We start from the raw sequence: 19,616 nt of genomic DNA, 5'->3' as shown, positions 1-19,616 counted from the left end.
TAAGGACCCTGGTTTGAGGCTTGAGTCCCAGGAGCCATGTTAGCCAGATGCACAAGGGGGTGCATGCATCTGGAGTTCGTTTTCAGTGGCTGGAGGCCCTGGCGCGCCCATTCTCTCTCTCTATTTGCCTTTCTCTCTTTGTCACTCTCAAATAAATAAAATAAACAAAAATTTTTTTAAATATGCATGACAAAAGAATATTCATTTTCAGTTGAAGAAATCTAAGTGTGCAAGCCCCCCCCCCCACAATCCACCATTTGGTGCTTTCTTGCGTGCTCCACACCAGCTGTGAACAACTACATGTACACTGTGACACAGACCCTGTTAGGACATCCACACAAGACAGGACAGCACTGTGCTGCTATGTGTGAGAAGGTGACATATTTAGCTTGATTATTTAGCAAGGGTACCCCAAAGATTGTAAGCAGTTTGACAGGATGTCCTCTAACCCAAAACCAATATGCTTTATATATCTGTAGTTGACAGTTGAACTTCTGAAGAGCTTTTGTTGTTATGTTAGTCAGCTTTAATTGCTGTGCCAAAATACCTGAAGAAAAAACCAATTTATAAGAAAGAAAGGTTCATTTTGTCAGATAGTTTCAGACCACAATCACTTAGTTATATTGCCTTTGGGTTTGTAGTGAGTGACGTAGGACACTGTGATGGGAAGTATGTGGCAAAGGAAGTCTGTTCACTTCATGGTGGCTGAAACACAGGAAAGATACAGGGAGAAGGTAGGCCATAAATATACTCTTTAAAGGCATATTTCTAATGAGCTAATTTCCTTCATCTACCTTCATGCTACCTCCTAAAGGTTCTACCACCTCCCAGTGAAGTCATGAGCTAGGGATGAAGCCGTTAGCATATGGGCCATTAACTGTCTTTAATTTGAACCAAAATCCCCTGTCAAGAAATGAGACTTTGGTTGTCATAATAGTCAGCTGTTATTGCAGCAATGCTGCATAACAAGCTACTCACTGTCAAACAGCAATAAGCATAGTGTGGGTTGAGTCGTACATCTGCACAGGCTGGTATTAGCTGATCTGCTTCCGCACCATCTCTGTGTTGGGGGGTCTTCCCAGTATGAGGACTAATGCCTACCAGAAATAATAGCTGTGGCAAAATACAAGTGCACAACTACTTATGAACATTTCAAGCCTCTGTTTATATCCTATCCACAGCTATCTATGACCCATAGCTACACCTAAGGCCAAGGGACCAAGGAAATCCACTCTGTCAACACTGGGATGGGAGGGGCATGAGCTATCACAGACACATATTAAATGACTGCTTATATAGTTTCTTCTAAATTTTAAAATTTATGCATGTTTCATCTGATTATATTTTGCTGACTATTGAAGTATACTAGAATTCCATTATAATTTGTTAGTAAATCAATCTAGATCTGACTAGATGTCACATCATAACCTTCCACAAAGAGAACAAAACCTGACAATACCTTCATGTGACAAAGTCAGTCTATTCATCATTGTTAGTTCGGTCTCTAGTCTTTTAAATAACTGCTCTGTGGGAGGTTACTCTTTCTACTACCTTCCTGCAGTTGTGACTTCTTCCTACATCATTTCACACTTTTATTTTGCAGAATTTTTAGATTCAAGTCATGTTTATCTTCTGATTCTAACATGCCAAGTACAACATCAACACTTTTAATATTTTTATTTATTTGCACACACACAGAATGGATGCACTAGGGCCTCTAGCCACTGCAAACAAACTCCAGATGTATGTACCACTTTGTGCATCTGGATTTATATGGGTACTGGAGAATGGAACCCAGATCCTTAGGCTTTATAGGCAAGTGCCTTAACCACTGAGCAATCTCTTCAGTTCAACATCAATCAGCACTTTTACACACAATCTCTTATTAGTCACTTCTCTTGTTGACCTGATGAAATACCCCAAAGAAACCTAAAGGAGGAAGGATTTATTGTGGCTCACAGTTTCATGGTGGAGGAGGCATAATGGTGTTCCTGGTAGTTAGAAGTGTGAGGCAGCTTGCTTTATCTCAGTAGGTGTGGAAGCAGAGAACTTGGACTGAGCCAGGCTATAAGTTATAATGCCTGCCACTAGTGAGGGACTTCCTCCTCCAGTGAGGATCCAACTCCGAAAGGTCCCATAACCTCTCAAAACAGCATCACTACCTAGGGACAAGATGCTGAAATACACAAGGCCATGGGGAAATTTAACATCTCAACCATAACATTACAAGCCCTTGGCCTTCATAGGTTCTTGGTCAACTCAAAATGCAAAATGCATTCAGTTTAATGTCAAAGTCTCCCTAATTTTAACAGTACCAATAGTGTTTGAAAGTCCAAAGTCTGTTCTAAGAAGCAAGAAAATGTTTAAATTGTGAGTCTCAACAAACATCAAATAGGAAGTTATACATCCACTATTCAAGGGAGCAGAATAAACAGCTCCATTCCAAGAAGGAGGGAGAGGAGGATAGCAAGCAAAGATTTGACCACAGATGACCAAAATAGAGCAGGGCAAATGTCAAAGCCTACAGCTCCATGTGTGGTATCTGGGGCTCTCAGCTCCAGTGGGTTTTGGTAGCCCTGCTCCAAGAGCTCTGCCACAAGCAACACACATAATCTCTTTTTTCGGGCAACTCTACTTGGTGTCTGCAGCTTTCTTGGGTGGGCACCCACATTCTTGGCATTCATAGCATGCTAGGGTCTCTACTTTAACTTAGGCTTCACTGTCATAACTTTACATACTAGTCTCAGGGCCTCCTACAGGGAACCCAGCCCTTTCATATCCTGCCTAACCTCACTCACTGGCCTTCTGGAACTTGAGTGCAAGCTTCCATGACCCTGTAACTCTTGCATTCCACAGGAGTATAAAACCAGCACTACATGGATGCTGCCACCAAGTTCTATAGCCAACTTTCAATGTAGCCAGACTCTGTTGGACCATTGCTATGGAGGCCAAGTGCCTGTGTGGTTGAACTAGGGAATACATTTCCCTAAATGACTATTTTTAAACAGAGAATCTCTGCAGAGGCATTCTCTGGTTTAGGCACTGTATTTTTAAATTTTAGTTTATTATATTTTTTAGGCACTTACAGTTGAAGGTTTTTCAGACAAGTTTCCAGTTTTACATTCTGGAGCCTTTGGAGGATGGGGTCTTGCCCTAAGGCACCATTCCTGCTGTTCCAGTGCTAACTATAAGGTTCTTCCTTAATTGTGCTAGCTATTTTAATAATTAAAGTCATTTTGCATACACCTTGTTTATCTGCCACAACTCTTACAGCATTCCTACTCTTTTCTTACCAAACTGAACATTTTGCAAATCTTTCTGCTATTGCTCACTGAAAACCTGCCTAAAAGTAGTAAGCAGTAGTCATGCCACAGCCTGGATGTTACGTCAACTTGAAATTTCCTCTTCCAAACTAGCCTATTACTCTTTCTTTTTTTAAAAAAATTTTTTTTGGTTTATTTTTATTTATTTATTTGAGAGCAACAGACAGAAAAAGAGGCAGAGAGAGAGAGAGAGAGAATGGACGTGCCAGGGCTTCCAGCCACTGCAGATGAATTTGTGATGCGTGTGCCCCCTTGCACATCTGGCTAATGTGGGTCCTGGGGAGTCGAACCTCGAACCAGGGTCCTTAGGCTTCACAGGCAAGCACTTAACCTCTAAGCCATCTCTCCAGCCCACTCTTTCTTTAATATTTTGTTTTTATTTATTTATTTGACAGAGAAAGAGGGAGAGAGAGAAAGGGCACACCATGACCTCCAACCATTGCAAATGAACTCCAGACACGTGCACCACCTTGTGCATCTGGCTAATGTGGGTCCTGGGGAATGGAACCTCTGTCCTTTGGCTTTTCAGGCAACTGCCTTAACCATTAAGCAATACCCCCTATCCTGCTTATTACTCTTTTTTTTTTTGTTTTTGTTTTTCGAGGTAGGGTCTCACTCTAGCCCAGGAATTCACTATGGAGTCTCAGGGTGGCCTCGAACTTATGGCAATCCTCCTATCTCTGCCTCCCGAGTGCTGGGATTAAAGGCATATGCCACCACGCCCAGCTGACTGCCTATTTATTACTCTTGAATTCAGTTTCACTCAGGTTTCAGGACACAGGTGGAGTATAGAGCTACATGCTTTGTCAAAATGCAACATGAATGGCTTCCAGTACAATTTCTGACAGAGTCCTTTTTGCCTCTGCAACCTCATGAGCCCAGCCTTTACTGTCCATATTTCTATCTGCATTCTGGTCTTCAAACTCCCACCAGAATGTTTCAAAAAGCTCTGCTTACAGCATTCTGGGGCTTCTCTGGCCCATACCTCCAAACTCTTCCACTGTCCTCCATAAAGCAGTTACACAGGTCTGAAAACCACATGGTTAGGTTTTCCACAGCAGAGACCCCTCTGAGCTTGATGCCAGTTTTCTGAATTAGTTATTTGTCTCATTACTGTAATAACATACCTAAAAGAAGCAATGAAAGTGGGGAAGGATTGATTTTGGTCACAGTTTCATGGTAGGGAAGGCATGGAGCTATTCTGGGTGATAGGAATATAAGGCAGTTTGCTCACTATTTAGCTGACTAGAGAGCAGAGAGAACTCAGGCTCAAATCAGGACCTGGCTGAGGCCTACATGGTCCATCCTCAGTGTCTTACTTCCTTCAGTAAAGCCTCACTTCCTAAAGTCTCATAACCTCCTGTAATAGTGGCCCTAGCTAAAAGACCTATAGGGGACATTCCACATCCAAAGCAAAATAGCTATCAAAACAATAACATTTGGTGCTATTAACAAGAGCATTTGTTTCATTCAAGAATATTGGTTTTTTTCACAAGCTTACAGCAAAAATTTATAAAATAACTATAGAGTTTGATTGATTCATTTTGGGACAAATCCAGTAAGTATATAAATATGATTCCTTTATTTATCAAAGTAATTTTTCTAGCATTGATGGGTCCACCCACTTCTAGCCTTGCCTGGGCCACAGCAGATGGTCCAGTCTCCAGCCAGTGAAGAACTGAAGATTCATGGATGGTCTCAATCTTTCCTTCAGCATGGTTATAATAAGGCTTGTCACCACTAAAACTTACTTTGAAGTTTATCCTCAGTGTCACAGTGGTAGAGTGGGGCCTAGTGAGAGGTGCTTTGATCCCCAGAGTAGAACACTCATGAATGATTCCATACCCTTCAACAGTGGCAGAAGTACTGTTTTCTATTCCATTCCTGACCACTTGCCCTTCCAAGTAACACAAGTCCCTAATCAGATGTAATCACCCCATCTTGGACTGCCCAGACTCCAGAACTGTCCATCAAAATAAACCTCAATGTTATTGATTGCCTTGTCTTAGAGTTTCTGTATAACAACATAGAGAGGACTAAACACCTTTCCAGCACTTACCATGGCTCACACACAGAGACTTCTCTGTGAGATTACCTATTTAGACTGGAAGTATATGTTTAAACTTCTCAGTGCTTTCCCCAAACCTTATAAAACCTGGCACTTGGGAGGCTGAGTTAGAGGATCACTGTGAGTATGAGGCCAGTCTAAGACAACCTAGTGAATTCCAGGCCAGCCTGTGATACTCTACCTCAAACTGCTCCCCCCCCACCCGTCCTTCCCCCCAAAAAGGAAATGTGGACATTTAGTAGATGGAAGAACAGGTTTGTCAAGGTGCAGGTGGGGAATTCTGGGAGGTGTTTGGGTCTTGAGAGGATTGCATCACTGATTTTGTTTTAGAATCTAATTTGCTTTCAGATCATAGGGCTTGCTCATATGTTATAAGGAGGTTATCAGCTGTGTAAATGAATGAATTGAAGCAAGAAGAAAATAAAGAGAGAAAGATGTTGGCAGACAGGGAGAACAGTCAAAGTCCCAGAGGCATAGATCATCCTTTGTCCTCAGGTAAAAATTAATGGGAAGAAATCAGTGCAGGAAAAAGGCTGCTGAAGGTGAAAGTGAAGGTGAATTGAAGGATATGAGACTCACAAGTGTTAAGAGAGAATACCTCAGGCTTTCCCGATAGCTGTGTGTCCACTAGCATGCCCAGGGCATGGATGGGATTTCCTAGGCACAGAACACATTTGTCCTATATGGAGAGGATGATCCAGCCCCAGGTTATGTGGCATCCATGTACCCATTTCTATAGCATCTTTTTAGCAAGCCAGAATGCTCTGGTTAAAGATGATTTAATCAATATAGTTCCACCACTCACTACTTTGTCATTCAGAGTCCTTGCAAGTAGTTGGAACAAGGAGGACTAGACACTACTGTATGGTCTGTATGTATTCTTGGGCATGATGGAGTAGGAAATTGGAGGATCTCCCCTGATGCCAGTTTTATGCCAAAGTATTTGGTCACAGTACACTTTTTGGCTCAGCTTGCTTAGGACAGTTGATAAGGACAATTAGCTTTCCCGTATGATCTAACAGTTCAAATGACAAATGATAATGGGTGATTAGAGTTCTCAATAAATTGGTAGTAAGGAATAGTGGAAAATGTGTGGTCTCCACAGAAGACCAATTTCCCTCACTCCTTTAAGGAAATAAACTACATACCCCTAAAATGATGGACATGGGGCTGGAGAGATGGTTCAGTGGTTAAGGTGCTTCCAGCAAAGCCAAAGACCCAGGTCCAATTCCCCAGTACCCACAGAAAGCCACATGCATAAGATGACACATGCATCTGGAGTTTGCAGTGGCTAGAAGCCTTTACATGCCCATTCCTCTCTCTCTTTCCCCTCCCTTTCTTAAATAAATAAATAAACAAACTATATTTTAAAAAATGACAGACCTGGGAGGGAAGCAGGATTCAAGAGGGGCATCACTCCCAAGATGACCACAGGAGAGAAGGAACACCAACTCATTCTCTTCTGCTCAGTGGCAGCTGTCATTGAAACAAGAGTGGAAGAGGCTTCTAGTAGAGAGAGGCACTTCAGTGCTAACCATCCAGATGAGCAGAAAACAGAAAGTGGTAGTGCAAATCAGGATGTGGATAAGTTGTTACATCCCTACTTCAGACTAGGAAGCACAGAGACTTGGCCTTTAAAAATGTCTGCCTAACAAACAACCTGATGCGATGCCCACACAAGTACAATAGTGGCACACAGCCATGGAGGGGAACCAACTGCTCTTGATTTGGCTAACTGATCCCCTCGGTGGTATGAGACCCATAGCTGGAGCTGGGAAACAAGTCAGAACCATACCCAAACATAAAGCCCACTCTCCAATATCAAGCTACCATCAATCATGGGGTACAAGAGGGCCTACACCTATCAAACTCTCTATCAAAAAAGTAAGTGTTATCTCAATTTTCCGGGTGCTAACTTACTCTCCGTTGGAGAATCTGCTCCTCTTTTTCAGATAGATGCAGATCCTAAGGAGAGAGCTGCCCCAACATACCTCAAAAGGGGCCCGACTGATACTAAGGACAATTGGCGAAACAAGCAAGGGTGATGTTTTCCTGATGAACCAGATACCAGCACAAGGGAGAAGGAGACCAACACAGAGAAAAATCAACTCCTACCAAAGCAGAGAGCCAGACCCTCAGAGGCCCCCAACACTGCAGCACTGAAGCAGACCAAAAATGAACCCAACATGGCTCAGGGAAATTTTGCAGAAGAGGGGGCGGAAAGAATGTCAGAGTCACATGTTGGGTCATGACATGCAGAGACATTTATCCTACCAATAACTGTGGGCTAACTCCACAATGCACAACCCATTTACATCAACAAGGAGGGTCCATTGGGAGGGGAAAGATCATGGATGAGCCTAAACAATGGTACCAAACTGCCTGTATTTGCTGAAAAGAAAACTAATAAATTAAATTTAAAAAAAAAAAGTCTGCCTATGTGGATAGGTAATTGCTTGGCTTTTGGGTACTCTCTGGAAGGTGGAAATGAATGTGCTAGCAACTCTGGCCATAAGCTGCAAAACATGGCTATCATCCTTTAGAATCTTAGCATTAGTGCTCCCAGGAGCAGGAAGGTCTCTGATCAATGCCAATGGAGGGAGATGCTCATTTTATCATACTGGTTCCTGACTCAGCAGCCATTTCGTTTTCAGTCAGAAAACCTGCTTGGATTTAAAGGTAAATGACTTTACAGAAATAAAATACTAAGTTAACCTTTCTATTAAGTTCAAGAAATAAAATATAGTGTTAATTTTTTTTAGTCAAAGATTTATTCTAAAGTCAATGGAAGAACCTTTCTAAGAAGTCATCTTCAGGAGAGATCCGAAGGCACTTTGTACTTTAAAGTGAGTGCTTGCACTCAGCCCTGGTAGAACATGCCTATGGCCAGTTCATGATCCATCTATGGCCCTCAGCACCCAAAGACGAAGAAGGTGGCTCCCAGGAGAGACCACCATTTAGCAGGAAAGGGAGGACTTCCAGACGGAGCTCAAGAACACAAGAAATAAGCTCAAGGATTTGTGTATACAGCCATCCACAGGGACTTTGCTTCAGGGTTCTTATGCTTTTAAGGACAGGGAAAGTAAGAATTAGGTACTGTTTTTACCTATCCATTGTATTTTTTTTTTTCTTTTGACACAGAATATCATGTATCCCAGGTTGGTTTCAAACTCTCCCATGTAACTAAGGATGACCTTGGGATACTGATTTCCTGCCTCTACCTCCCAAATGCTGAGATTGTAGGCATGTGGCACTATGATGGCTTTTGATGTTATTGCTATTATTGTTTTGTGCACAAGGTGACTTTGAACTTGTGATCCTCCTGTCTCAGCCTCTTGAGTGCTGGGATGATGGTAGATGGATGGTGTGGGCTACTACATCCAGCTCCCTTTCTATTCTATTTTGCAAAGACTTCAATTTCCTTTCTCCACATATAGACTTAAGGTCTTTAAGATAGGTTTTATTATTGTCTTTTTTTTTTTCAAGGTAGGGTCTCACTTTAGCCCAGGCTGACCTGGGATTCACTATGGAGTCTCAGGGTACCCTCAAACTCATGGTGATCCTCCTACCTCTGCCTCCCAAGTGCTGGGATTAAAGGTATGCACCACCATGCCTGGCTTTATTATTGTTTTAAGCCAGGAAGCAGAGCACAGAGAGGCCATGATTACACAGCCTGTGGACCTAGTGAATCTGGATTCCCATTATGGGTCCTGCTGGCATAGCAGTGTGCTATGCTTATAGATAGAAGCAAAATACATTATTAATAATATTCTAGTTGGCATTTTATCCGGGTAAAAATCAAGAAGCTCAAGAAATGGTTAGGTCATAAGAAAATTTAAAATATATATCACAGGATATTAATAAATTATGAAACAGACACTCACTTAGAAAGCATATCATGCCCACAAATGGAGCATGCTCTTTCTAATTTTTATAAGTCAAAGCATAAGGTTTCTATGACCAAACCTTGACCCACCTCATTTGCTCTGCCAAATAAAAAGGGAAGAATATATTAGATATATAACAAAGGATTTGCTGGTGATTCATGCGCTGGAATTTTAATGTTATATTCTTCCTACAAACATGCTTTTAATAAGGCAGTAAACTGTGTTTAGCTAAAGATGAAAATAATTGATCCATTTGGAGCCATTAGGGTGGTTTTATTTTTTTACTTTACTTTCACCCTATTTTTTATTTTCGTGGAAAGTATGGAGGTAAGAGCCGATGAATTTCAATTAGTTTCAATTAGTGCCATAAACTGCTCTGATGTATCAGTTGCTGGGTTCTTTCAGAACTCCCAGCTAAACGCTCCTAGTTTTGTTTGCACTTGAGCACAGCATTTGAGCCTGTGACGTCAGCTGGCTATTCTCCACAACCCAGAGCAGGGCTGAGAGCTGAGGGCAATTGACATCTATAACTCCAGAGCACAGAAAATGGTGTCCTGCAGCTGCGGCTGCTTCCATCACAGGGCTGCTAGCCTCCCTTTGGGAGCAAATGACTGTGGGGTCCAAGAGCAGCTGAGGAGGGCACATATGGGGCAGCATCTGTGTATGTACAAAGAGAGACTATTACTTCCTAGGAATATCCATTGTTCTTGCTACCTGCCATCCTCCAGCCTTCTGTAATAATCTCTCCACCCTTATCAGGAATCTGAGCCCCTCCTCATGTTCCAGTGCTTCAGGAAAGTCAAGCCTGTCATCTCTCGGGACTTAGGGAATGTTCCTGGATAGACAAGCCTCCCAGTCATAGCCAGGGAGAGGAGATACAGGGAGCTTTTTTCTCTTGGACTCTTTATTTTGTTTACTTTTACTTTTTTTTTTTTTTTTTTTTGGTTTTTTGAAGTAGGGTCTCACTCTGGTCCAGGCTGACCTGGAATTAACTCTGTCATCTCAGGGTGGCCTTGAACTCATGGTGATCCTCCTACCTCTGCCTCCCGAGTGCTGGGATTAAAGGCGTGCGCCACCACGCCCGGCTCTACTTTTACTTTTTTAAGACAGGGTCTCACTCTTTGGTTCAGATAGACCTGAGACTCTCTATGTAGCCCAGGCTGGCTTTGAGTTCCTGGAGATCCTCTTGCCTCAAGACTGTTTTTCTCAGATTCTTTTTTTTTTATATTTTTTAAAAATTTTATTTATTTATTTATTTGAGAGCGACAGACACAGAAAGACAGATAGAGGGAGAGAGAGAATGGGTGCGCCAGGGGCTCCAGCCACTGCAAACGAACTCCAGATGCATGTGCCCCCCCTTGTGCATCTGGCTAACGTGGGACCTGGGGAACCAAGCCTCGAACCGGCGTCCTTAGGCTTCACAGACAAGCGCTTAACCGCTAAGCCATCTCTCCAGCCCTGTTTTTCTCAGATTCTTGTAAGAAGGACCTCTCCCTACCCCAGACACATCTGGAAAAGGACAAATGAGAGAAACAGTAAGCTCTTAGGAAGAATGTCCACATTCCTGCTGGCACTATCAGGGTGACATGAAGAGAAGCGAGGATAGAAATGTCCAACACAGTGGCAGTTGGTGCCAGCCCATCTTCCAGAAAGCAGAGAGAGTATAGCCCTGTTCTTTGATCTGCATGGCCTTCCCTACTTCCTATGTCTGGCTTCAAGTTCTACCATCCCACAAACAGCTTGGAAATAAGCTAGATGTGACTGCAACAACAGGACCACCAAACGTGACAAAGGTGACTACTGCAGACCACCATCTGCACCTCGGGCTGCCCCACCCTCAACTGGTTGTTGCCACCCTATTTGAGAAGTAGAGACTGAAAGCTCACTTTGCTAAAGTGCTTTACCATGCACAATGTCACCTCCACTGTTACCCCGTCCACCTGCCTTTCCTGGAGCCTTATTTCCTAAAAAGTAACCAGAGAGGTGGCCTTGAATGGGCACTCAAGGTCCTCTGCAGTGTCTGTTTCCCACCTTCTCCTCTGCTTTCATGTCTCCTGCTTCCTTCCACAGATCACAGTCTGGCTGCTGGAGCATTGGCCTATGGTCTTGGAAACAACTCAAGCTCCCCAACTCCTCTCTCTACTTGCTTATCCCAACCTCCTTAAATAAGAACTCTTTTGGGGGCATGGGGTCCTTCATATTCCATGATCTCCAGGGTTCTCATGAAGACTACTGTACTGCTCTATACAACCGCTTGGTACCCAGTGGACATGGATTTCCAACTTTTGTGTCAGGACTGATATCCCTGACTTCTCTACCACCAGGATGGCAGGAGCTGAGACCCACACTCTTGTGAAGCCTCTGTGGGTAGCAGTAACTCTGTAACATGAACACTACAGTAGACCTTTCTTATCCACAGAGGTTACCTTCCCAGATCCATAGTGGATGCCAGAAACTGCAGGTGGTACCATGGGCTATGTTTTCCTTTATGCATATATAACTGGACAAACTCAAGTTTTACTTAAAGGAATAACTTTGAGATTTTACTTTGGCAAAACTAAATTATCAACATTGCTACTCCTGCATTCTAGGGTCATTATTAAGTAAAATATTTGGGCAGAAGCATTGCAATACTGCAACCATGGATCTGATAACCAGGAGGGTTATTCAGTGACTTTCAGGTTGGTAGCACCTATATAGTATGGGTACACTGGACAAAAGGACAACTCGTGTCCTGAATACGTCAACACAGCATTTCATTGTACCACTAAGAATAGTGCACAATTCGAAATGTATAGGCTAGTGGGCTGGAGAGATGACTCAGGGGTTAAGGCACTTGACTACAAAGCCTAATGGCCCTGGTTCAGTTTCCCAGTACCCAAGTAAAGCCATATGCACAAAATACCACATGCACATGGGGTTTGTTTGCAGTGGCCTGAAGCCATGGCATGCCCATTCTCTCTCTCCCCCCTCTTTCTGCTTATAAATAAATAAAGTAGTTTTTAAAAGAAGTGAAATATCCTTATTAAACATTAATTTTTTTTTTCAAAAACCTTATACACTAGTGACTGTGAGTCATGTCTATCACACCCTCCAAGGCTCAGGGGATCAACTATTGCAGAAGAGGTGGCAGAAAGAATGTAGGAATCAAAGAAGGGGATGAGTGCTTTGCAATTCTGTCTTCCAGGCACAAATGATTTATGGTATTCAAGACCTCACAATAGCTGATGCTACCTATATAAGATCTGCATAATAGGAGGGGAAAATTATGAAATCAAAATAAAGAAGTTAGTTGGAAAGAAGAGACTCAGTGGAAGGAAGATTTGGAAGGAGGAAAAGGGAATGTGGTAAAAGGATATTATGATATATTGTCCAGATGTATGGAGTTTGTCAATAAAAAATTAAAAATAAACATGTCAGCCAGGTGTGGTGAGTACTTGGGAGGAAGAAGTAGGAGGACCAACATGAGCATGAGGCCATCCTGAGACCACATAGTGAAGTTCAGGTCAGCCTGTGCTAGAGTAAAACCTTACCTCAAAAAATCAACAATAACAAAAAGACATGCAGATTGATTATTCCTGGAATTTTTCACATTAATATTTTCATGCTCCTTAAGCATTTTCATTTACTATTTCCAATTGAACATGAGTCATTGTAACCTTGGAAACTGAAGCTAGGTAAGGAAAAGTGATGGAATACTTAAAATCGTTTGTGTATTGAACTCTTCCTATGGCTGAGACACTGTCCTGAGAAAGGCATGTGATATCTCTTTTCTTTTGTCAAATCTTCCCAGCAAACTCATATAAGAACACCTTTAATCCAAGCATTTGGGAGGCTGAGATAAGAGGATAACTGTGAGTTGAAGCCAGTCTGGGGCTACTGAGTTCCAGCATTACTGAGTCTGCCTAAACTTGAGTGAGACCCAACCTTGGGGAAAAAAAAAAAAGATATTATGCAGACTCTAACACAGAGAATGGTATAGTAACTTGTTCAAGGAACTAGCTGACACAAAATTTGAACCCAAGTCATTGACCTTGGAACTTGAGCTTGGTCACCTTGCCAAAGGTGTCATCCAGGGTGGGGATCCTCCCTCAATGTGTTTAGCCAATGTGCATTCCTTGCACTCAAGGCAAAGAGTGTTTTAAAATCATGCCATCCTGCTCAGATAAGGTGCTCTTACCTTCATCTCAACTAGCCATCAATGTCCAGGCTAGACTGAGTATAAAATGCTTTCATAAGATTCAACATGTACAACATATACATGGACATGGTGGTACATTCCTATAATTCCTGAGCTCAGGAGGCTGAGCAAGGAGGATCAAGAGTTTGAGGCTAGTCTGGGCTATATAGCAAGACCCTGTATAAAAACAAAACAAAACAACAAAACATGGCGAGAATGGGGAAGAGGAAAAGAATTACTTTGAGAGTTGTCTTCACTTACATTCACTAAAGCATTATTGAGCATCTACTACAACCCAGTGACACAAAGATAAGCCATAGCTATTATATATATCAAGCTATATGTGTATGGCTTGAAGTTTTAGCATTATAGATATCTCAGAAACATTGCTGCTCTAACAGCTGTTGTTCTTCCAAAGCATAGCTCTGGACAGACCACTAGGTATTTTTTTTTTACACAATTAGAGGGTATCTGATAATCCACTGATGAGACTCAATGTATCACTTAAAGTCTCAGTTAGGAACTTAAGGTCTTCTGGGTGATCCAACTGATGTGACAGGAATGTGCATGTCTGCAGCAGTCTCCCCTCTCTGCTGCATAGTGTGTTACTTACTGCAAAGACCAGGGTACATTTTTGTGGCTGGAGACTGTCTCTGAAGCTGCCTCTACTCTGTGCTGCATTCCTGGGACACCCACAGACAGAGTTCTGTCTCTTCTTGACTGCTGGCTCTCCTTATAGCCAACTAGATGACTATTCTAGGTTCTTTTGTCCTGGGATTTAAACTATTCCTATAAGACTTGCATTGTGGGGGATTCAGGAGGGATGTGGGGGTGCTAGAGGAAAAGTGAAAAAAATATAAGATCTGGACAGGACTAATTAAAATCATGCGTGAATGTGACTCAAATTATGGAAAAGCTACAAACAACATTTCTTTAAGGCAGGAGGCAGTGTTTTTCTTCCTAACTTCTCACATATGACAAGTCACTTGAACAGGCAGCATTAATTTAACTGGGCTAGATTGGGTTTCTCAGGCGGCTCTCAGAGCCTCCGTCATGTCAGCATGTACATGCCAAGAACACCTACCTGGGAAGATCCCTGGGGACTCATCCAGCACAGACTGGGCAAAAATCACTTGCATCACATACAAGAAATTATTTTCCACACATTATTTATCCTGGCTGTGGAGTAGACATGAACAGGCTCTCAGAGTAGCTTTATGTGGTGGCAGAAACTCTTAAGTTTCAACACGGCCCTTTAAGTGAGTCCCACAGCATCAATGTTTCTGACAACTAATCAAGGCCACAGAGCAAAAGGCACTCTTCCCCACTCTGAGAACCAAGAGGACAATGAGAAGACATCCGAAGGAGTGTGTCCTGCTTCCCTGCCATTATATTCAACCTTAATAGCTCACATTGCTGGTCTCAATGGCTCTTTCCTGGTTCAAATGTCCCTAACTCATAACACCTAAGATACTCAAGGGTCAAGGTTAAAACACTGCTCACTAACAGGACTGGATGTAGCCCTAGGACAAACTGTGTTTTTAGTATTGGACCACTGGCTTTTCTGCTTTCAGGAAATTTAAGTTATTTTTTTGAGTAATTTGATGGAATTTTAATGTCTTATTAACACTTCTATGGATAAAAGAAGGCTTTCTTTCTGCTGCCTAGCATGAGATGAGTTATTTCTATCACATCTGCCAGGTCCCAGGAGACATTATAGGGGAAGTGGTGGATTAAATATGAGTGCGACTGTCACTGTTAGCCTGAGGACCTCCTCCAGGGAGATGGCAGTAGACACTGAGGAGGCTCAAAATACAGCAGAACAGAAAATCAGAGGCTGTTGAGAGCTCAACATTAAAGGAGACCTATATCATGCCCTCTAAGGCTCAGGGAACATTGTGGAAGATGGGGCTGAAAGACTATAAGAGCGGCAGGGCAGGAAGGTGTACACACAAGTTTTACATCTGAGCTGCTGAGTATGTGTATACGTGTATCCTACCTCTGCCTTGGGGTCCAGATCCAGTTGCGTTTATGGGTAATTACTAACTGACCTTTAAATTTCTTTATATTTAAGGCTCCCTGACAACACAGAAAGAACCCCAAAGAGCTTTATGAGATCTCCCTGAATCTAAAACCTTGACAAAGAAGGCATTAAAGAATGAAATACTTCCCAGCACTCGGGAGGCAGAGGTAGGAGGATTGCTGTGAGTTCAAGGCCACCCTGAGACTCCATAGTGAATCCCAGGTTAGCCTGGGCTAGAGTGAGACCCTGTCTTGAAAAAACAAAACAAAACAAAAAAAATAATGAAATACTGAGTAAAACAAAGATGGGGGAAGGCTAATTAAAATGTAAGAGGGTATGAATAAGTATGGAAACCTACTTTTGTTGGACAATGGCACACCCAGAAGTCATAGATTGCTACTAGAAAATTTTCAGTGCCAGGGATGTGTTATCTTCCAGTGAGTTGTTGGCCAGGGAGGTCCCTGATACCCCCAAAACATTGTAGGCCATTACTAAGGCTCTTAGTTTCCCATCAGGTATAGATGGTAAGGACCTTATTGCTGAAGATTCATACTTGTGCTGCAAGGTCACTGAGAAATCCTGCTGGAGCTGAGCTGTAAATCTCCTCTGTGTAAACCAGATGAAAGCTACAAAAATCTATGCTACATGCAGTTCAATGAAAGAGAGAAAAATCACCAGTGGAGATAAACTAAAGTGAACACTGCAAGCCTTAAATTTGGCCAAGAAGGCCAAATGAGCCAAAGGGTGCAATACTGACATGTCTGTTATGTGGAAAACCAACCACTCTCTAATTGGACTGGAGGTCTACTCCATGCTTGATACTAAAAACCTATGATGGGGGAAGTCATGAGCTCTAAGGGTGTAACTCCTGTTGCTGTCTGGATAAATGTATGTACTATGATCACCTGGTGAGCTCTTCTCTTAATGTTCATACCCATGTATTAATGCTACTCTCACTTTTAGTTAGAAAATCTTCTCTTTTCAGGTGGTGGTGACCTTAGGATGACTCAGAAGACACCATAGTCCTGACATAAAATGACAGAGGTGTGCTCAACACTGAAATTTCTCTATCACACCTCTAATATCTCTAATACATGGAAGAGGTGGTGGAAAGAATGTAAGAGCCAAAGGAAGGGTAGGACTCCTTACAATGCACTCTTCCAGATACAAAATGGCCTGTATATCCATGACCTTGCAGTGCCTAACCTTACCTATGCAGGTCCCTCATAATAGGAAGAAAAGATGGCATCAAAATAAAAGAAAGACTGATTTCAAGGGGGAGGGAATATGATGGAGAGTGGAGTTATAAAGGCAAAGTGGGTGGGGGGAGGGAATTACTATGGTTTATTGTCTATAATTATGGAAGCTGTCAATAAAAAAATTTAAAACAAACAAATGAAATACTGACCAATATCATTCAAAAATTTAGAGATAAACATCCCATAACGTAATAGCAAACAGAACCTAGCAATAGAAAGGATGCCATTAAATGTCCACATTTGTTTGATTTAGTAAATATATGAACTTGAGACCTAAGTCATCCATTGAAGATTAGTACTAACTGTAGGTAATTCTACTGTTAATTACATTAATGAATGTAATTAAATTATAGTTAATTCATGGATATGTTTAATTTTACACACTGACACTTAATTGTAATTCCTTGGGTGACACTTGCAATTTACCTCCCCTCTAGTGTCCTGATTTTTATATTACATGAAGATATCTGATTAGGTAATTGCTTGAGCCCTCTTAGATCTTCATTTTTAACTTTCTGGGCACTTAGAGGTCTTCATGTCCTTTGTGTGAGCTTCAGGATGAGAATCCCAGCTCTACTATAGGTGGTTGTGGAACTCAGTCCTGGCTGCAGGTAAGAGGAAGAGCTAAGCACACACTGTCACCTGGGTCCAGTCCCTGACTTGCAGGCTTCAACTAAAGACACACAGGCAACCAGGCCCTGGATTGCTTGCTTCCTGAGTCAAACAATTTCAATCAAATCTGAACAATGGAGAGGAAGATGCTTAAGCAATGCTTTTGAGTGGTACAGGCATTTGTACAAATGTTTTACTTCCTCATTTGGATTCAAAAAGTAGTCTGCAATTTGAATATGTGTGTTTGTGGGAAGGTCTGTACAGGCAACAGCAAGAAAGAGAACAATGGATCGTGAATAGAAGAAAAGAGCCCTTCTAATGCGGGCCTTTCTTTTCCTTCCTCGGTCCTTTCAGCTTCACAAAAGGAGACATATTTTCCATATAATTGCTAAACATGTTTGCTTATTAAATTATTCTTTAATTAGTTAATGATTTTAGCCATGCTTTGCTCTTCAGATATTCATTTTGTGTAATAAAATAATTATAGATAATTAAACTATCTCAAGCCTTTTTCTTTCCCCCAGAAAACATGCTGGGTATCCAAAACTGACAACAAGTTGTAAATTAATCTGGAAAACAAAGCATGACAGATGAATGATTTGGTTGGAATTAATTAGGCACTAATTATATACTGGAACTACATGAAGAATGAGACTCATTATAAAAATAAAATGCTATTCTGAAAAGATGCACAGTTACAATATCCTTACCTTCTGTGGTAAGGGAGTTTCTCCTTATCCAATTCAGTGCCTTTAAGCAATCTTCCTCATCATTGAGGATGAAAAGGTTGCAGGGAACTTTGCCGGTGTATGGCAGATTCCTGCTGTCCACAACCTCTCTGTTTGTGGGGCGCCGACTAATATCAGCCCCTGATGGACATGGGATCTGCAGTAGAAAAGAAGTGCATATTTCAGTGGTGACAGGTAAAGCCATGACACAGTTTGAGAAAAGTAAATTATGCATGACAATGTCTGATACCATGGTGACCTTTATTGTTTGTTGCAGTCAGCTTTGCATTGCTGGTAGAAATCATCTGACCAAGAGCAGCTTGTGGGGAAAAAAGGTTTATTATGGCTTACAGATTCAAGGGGAGGCTCCATGATGGCAGGGGAAAATGAAGTCATGAGCAGAGGGTGGATATCACTCCCTGGCCAACATAAGGTGAATAATAGGAACAGGAGAATGTGCCAAACATTGGCAAAGGGACTCGGGCTCTAACACCCATGAGCCCGCCAACAATACACCCCAACAATACACTGCCTTCAGGAAGCATCCAATTCCCAAATCTATATCAGCTGGGAACCTAGCATTCAGAAAACATAAGTTTATAGGGGACACCTGAATCAAACCACCACATTCTGCCCCTGGCCCCATAAACTGATAACCTTCCATGATGTAATCTGCAATGTATTCAGTCCCACTTTAAAAGTCCCATGGTTTTTAATAAATTCCAATGATATCCAAACATCCCCGTAATCCAAGGTCTTTTAACTGAGCCATAATACCAAAAAATAACCTCAAAAAATTTATAATGGCACAGAATAAATATCCACACTGCAAAAGATGGCACTAGGCATAGCAAAGAAATATTCATTTTATTTATTTTATTTTATTTTATTTACTTATTTGGTTTTTCAAGGTAGGGTCTCATTGTAGCCCAGGCTGACCTGAAATTCACTATATAGTTTCAGGGTGGCCTCAAACAAAGAAATATTCAACCAATACAAGATTTAAAACAATCAGGGCAAACATCAAACTCTGTAGCACCAAGTCCAACAACCCTAGCCAGTGACAAGTCTCCAATTCCAAGAATTCTAACCAGCAACAAATCTCAGAAGTTCCAATTCTCTGAGTAGCTAGGCTACTCACAGTCCTGGACAACTTCATCTGGGGCCAGCAGCTTTCCTTAGCAGCCATCTCATGGTCCCGGCATCACCACTGGGTCTCTACTGCTACCTATGGTCCATCCTCACAGCTTCATCAGGTCTCCATGCAGACAATCCAGCTTCACACTACCTATGGCTATTTCCAAAACACAAAACCAGGTTGCAAATTCAATGACTCTCTCTTTCCTGCATTTCTTATTGTCCATAATACTAAGTGGGGAGCCAATTTGTTAATCCAAGGAGAATAAAGCAGACTTTGAAGAACAGGACACTCCTTCAGCATTCAGGCCCCTTCAAAAGACTGCATTCTTTCTGTTGTCCCAATGTAGATCAGCTGGCCCAATCTCAACAGTTGTAATCTCTCATACAATTACAACT

General features: G+C 41.9%; 1 protein-coding gene across 1 annotated transcript in view; it reads right to left on the bottom strand.

The window, feature by feature from the left end:
• Positions 1–19,616, bottom strand: part of Cfap61 (cilia and flagella associated protein 61) — a 330,508-nt gene that overhangs the window by 84,533 nt on the left and 226,359 nt on the right. Inside the window, exon 21 of the mRNA XM_045156198.1 lies at positions 18,063–18,237. Within this exon, the coding sequence (XP_045012133.1) occupies positions 18,063–18,237 (175 nt within the window). The remainder of the gene's footprint in view (positions 1–18,062; positions 18,238–19,616) is intronic.

The sequence above is a fragment of the Jaculus jaculus genome, chromosome 8 (assembly GCF_020740685.1).
Source record: "Jaculus jaculus isolate mJacJac1 chromosome 8, mJacJac1.mat.Y.cur, whole genome shotgun sequence".
Taxonomy (NCBI): domain Eukaryota; kingdom Metazoa; phylum Chordata; class Mammalia; order Rodentia; family Dipodidae; genus Jaculus; species Jaculus jaculus.
The sequence above is the reverse complement of the archived record's forward strand: the minus strand, read 5'-3'. Positions and strand labels throughout refer to the sequence as shown.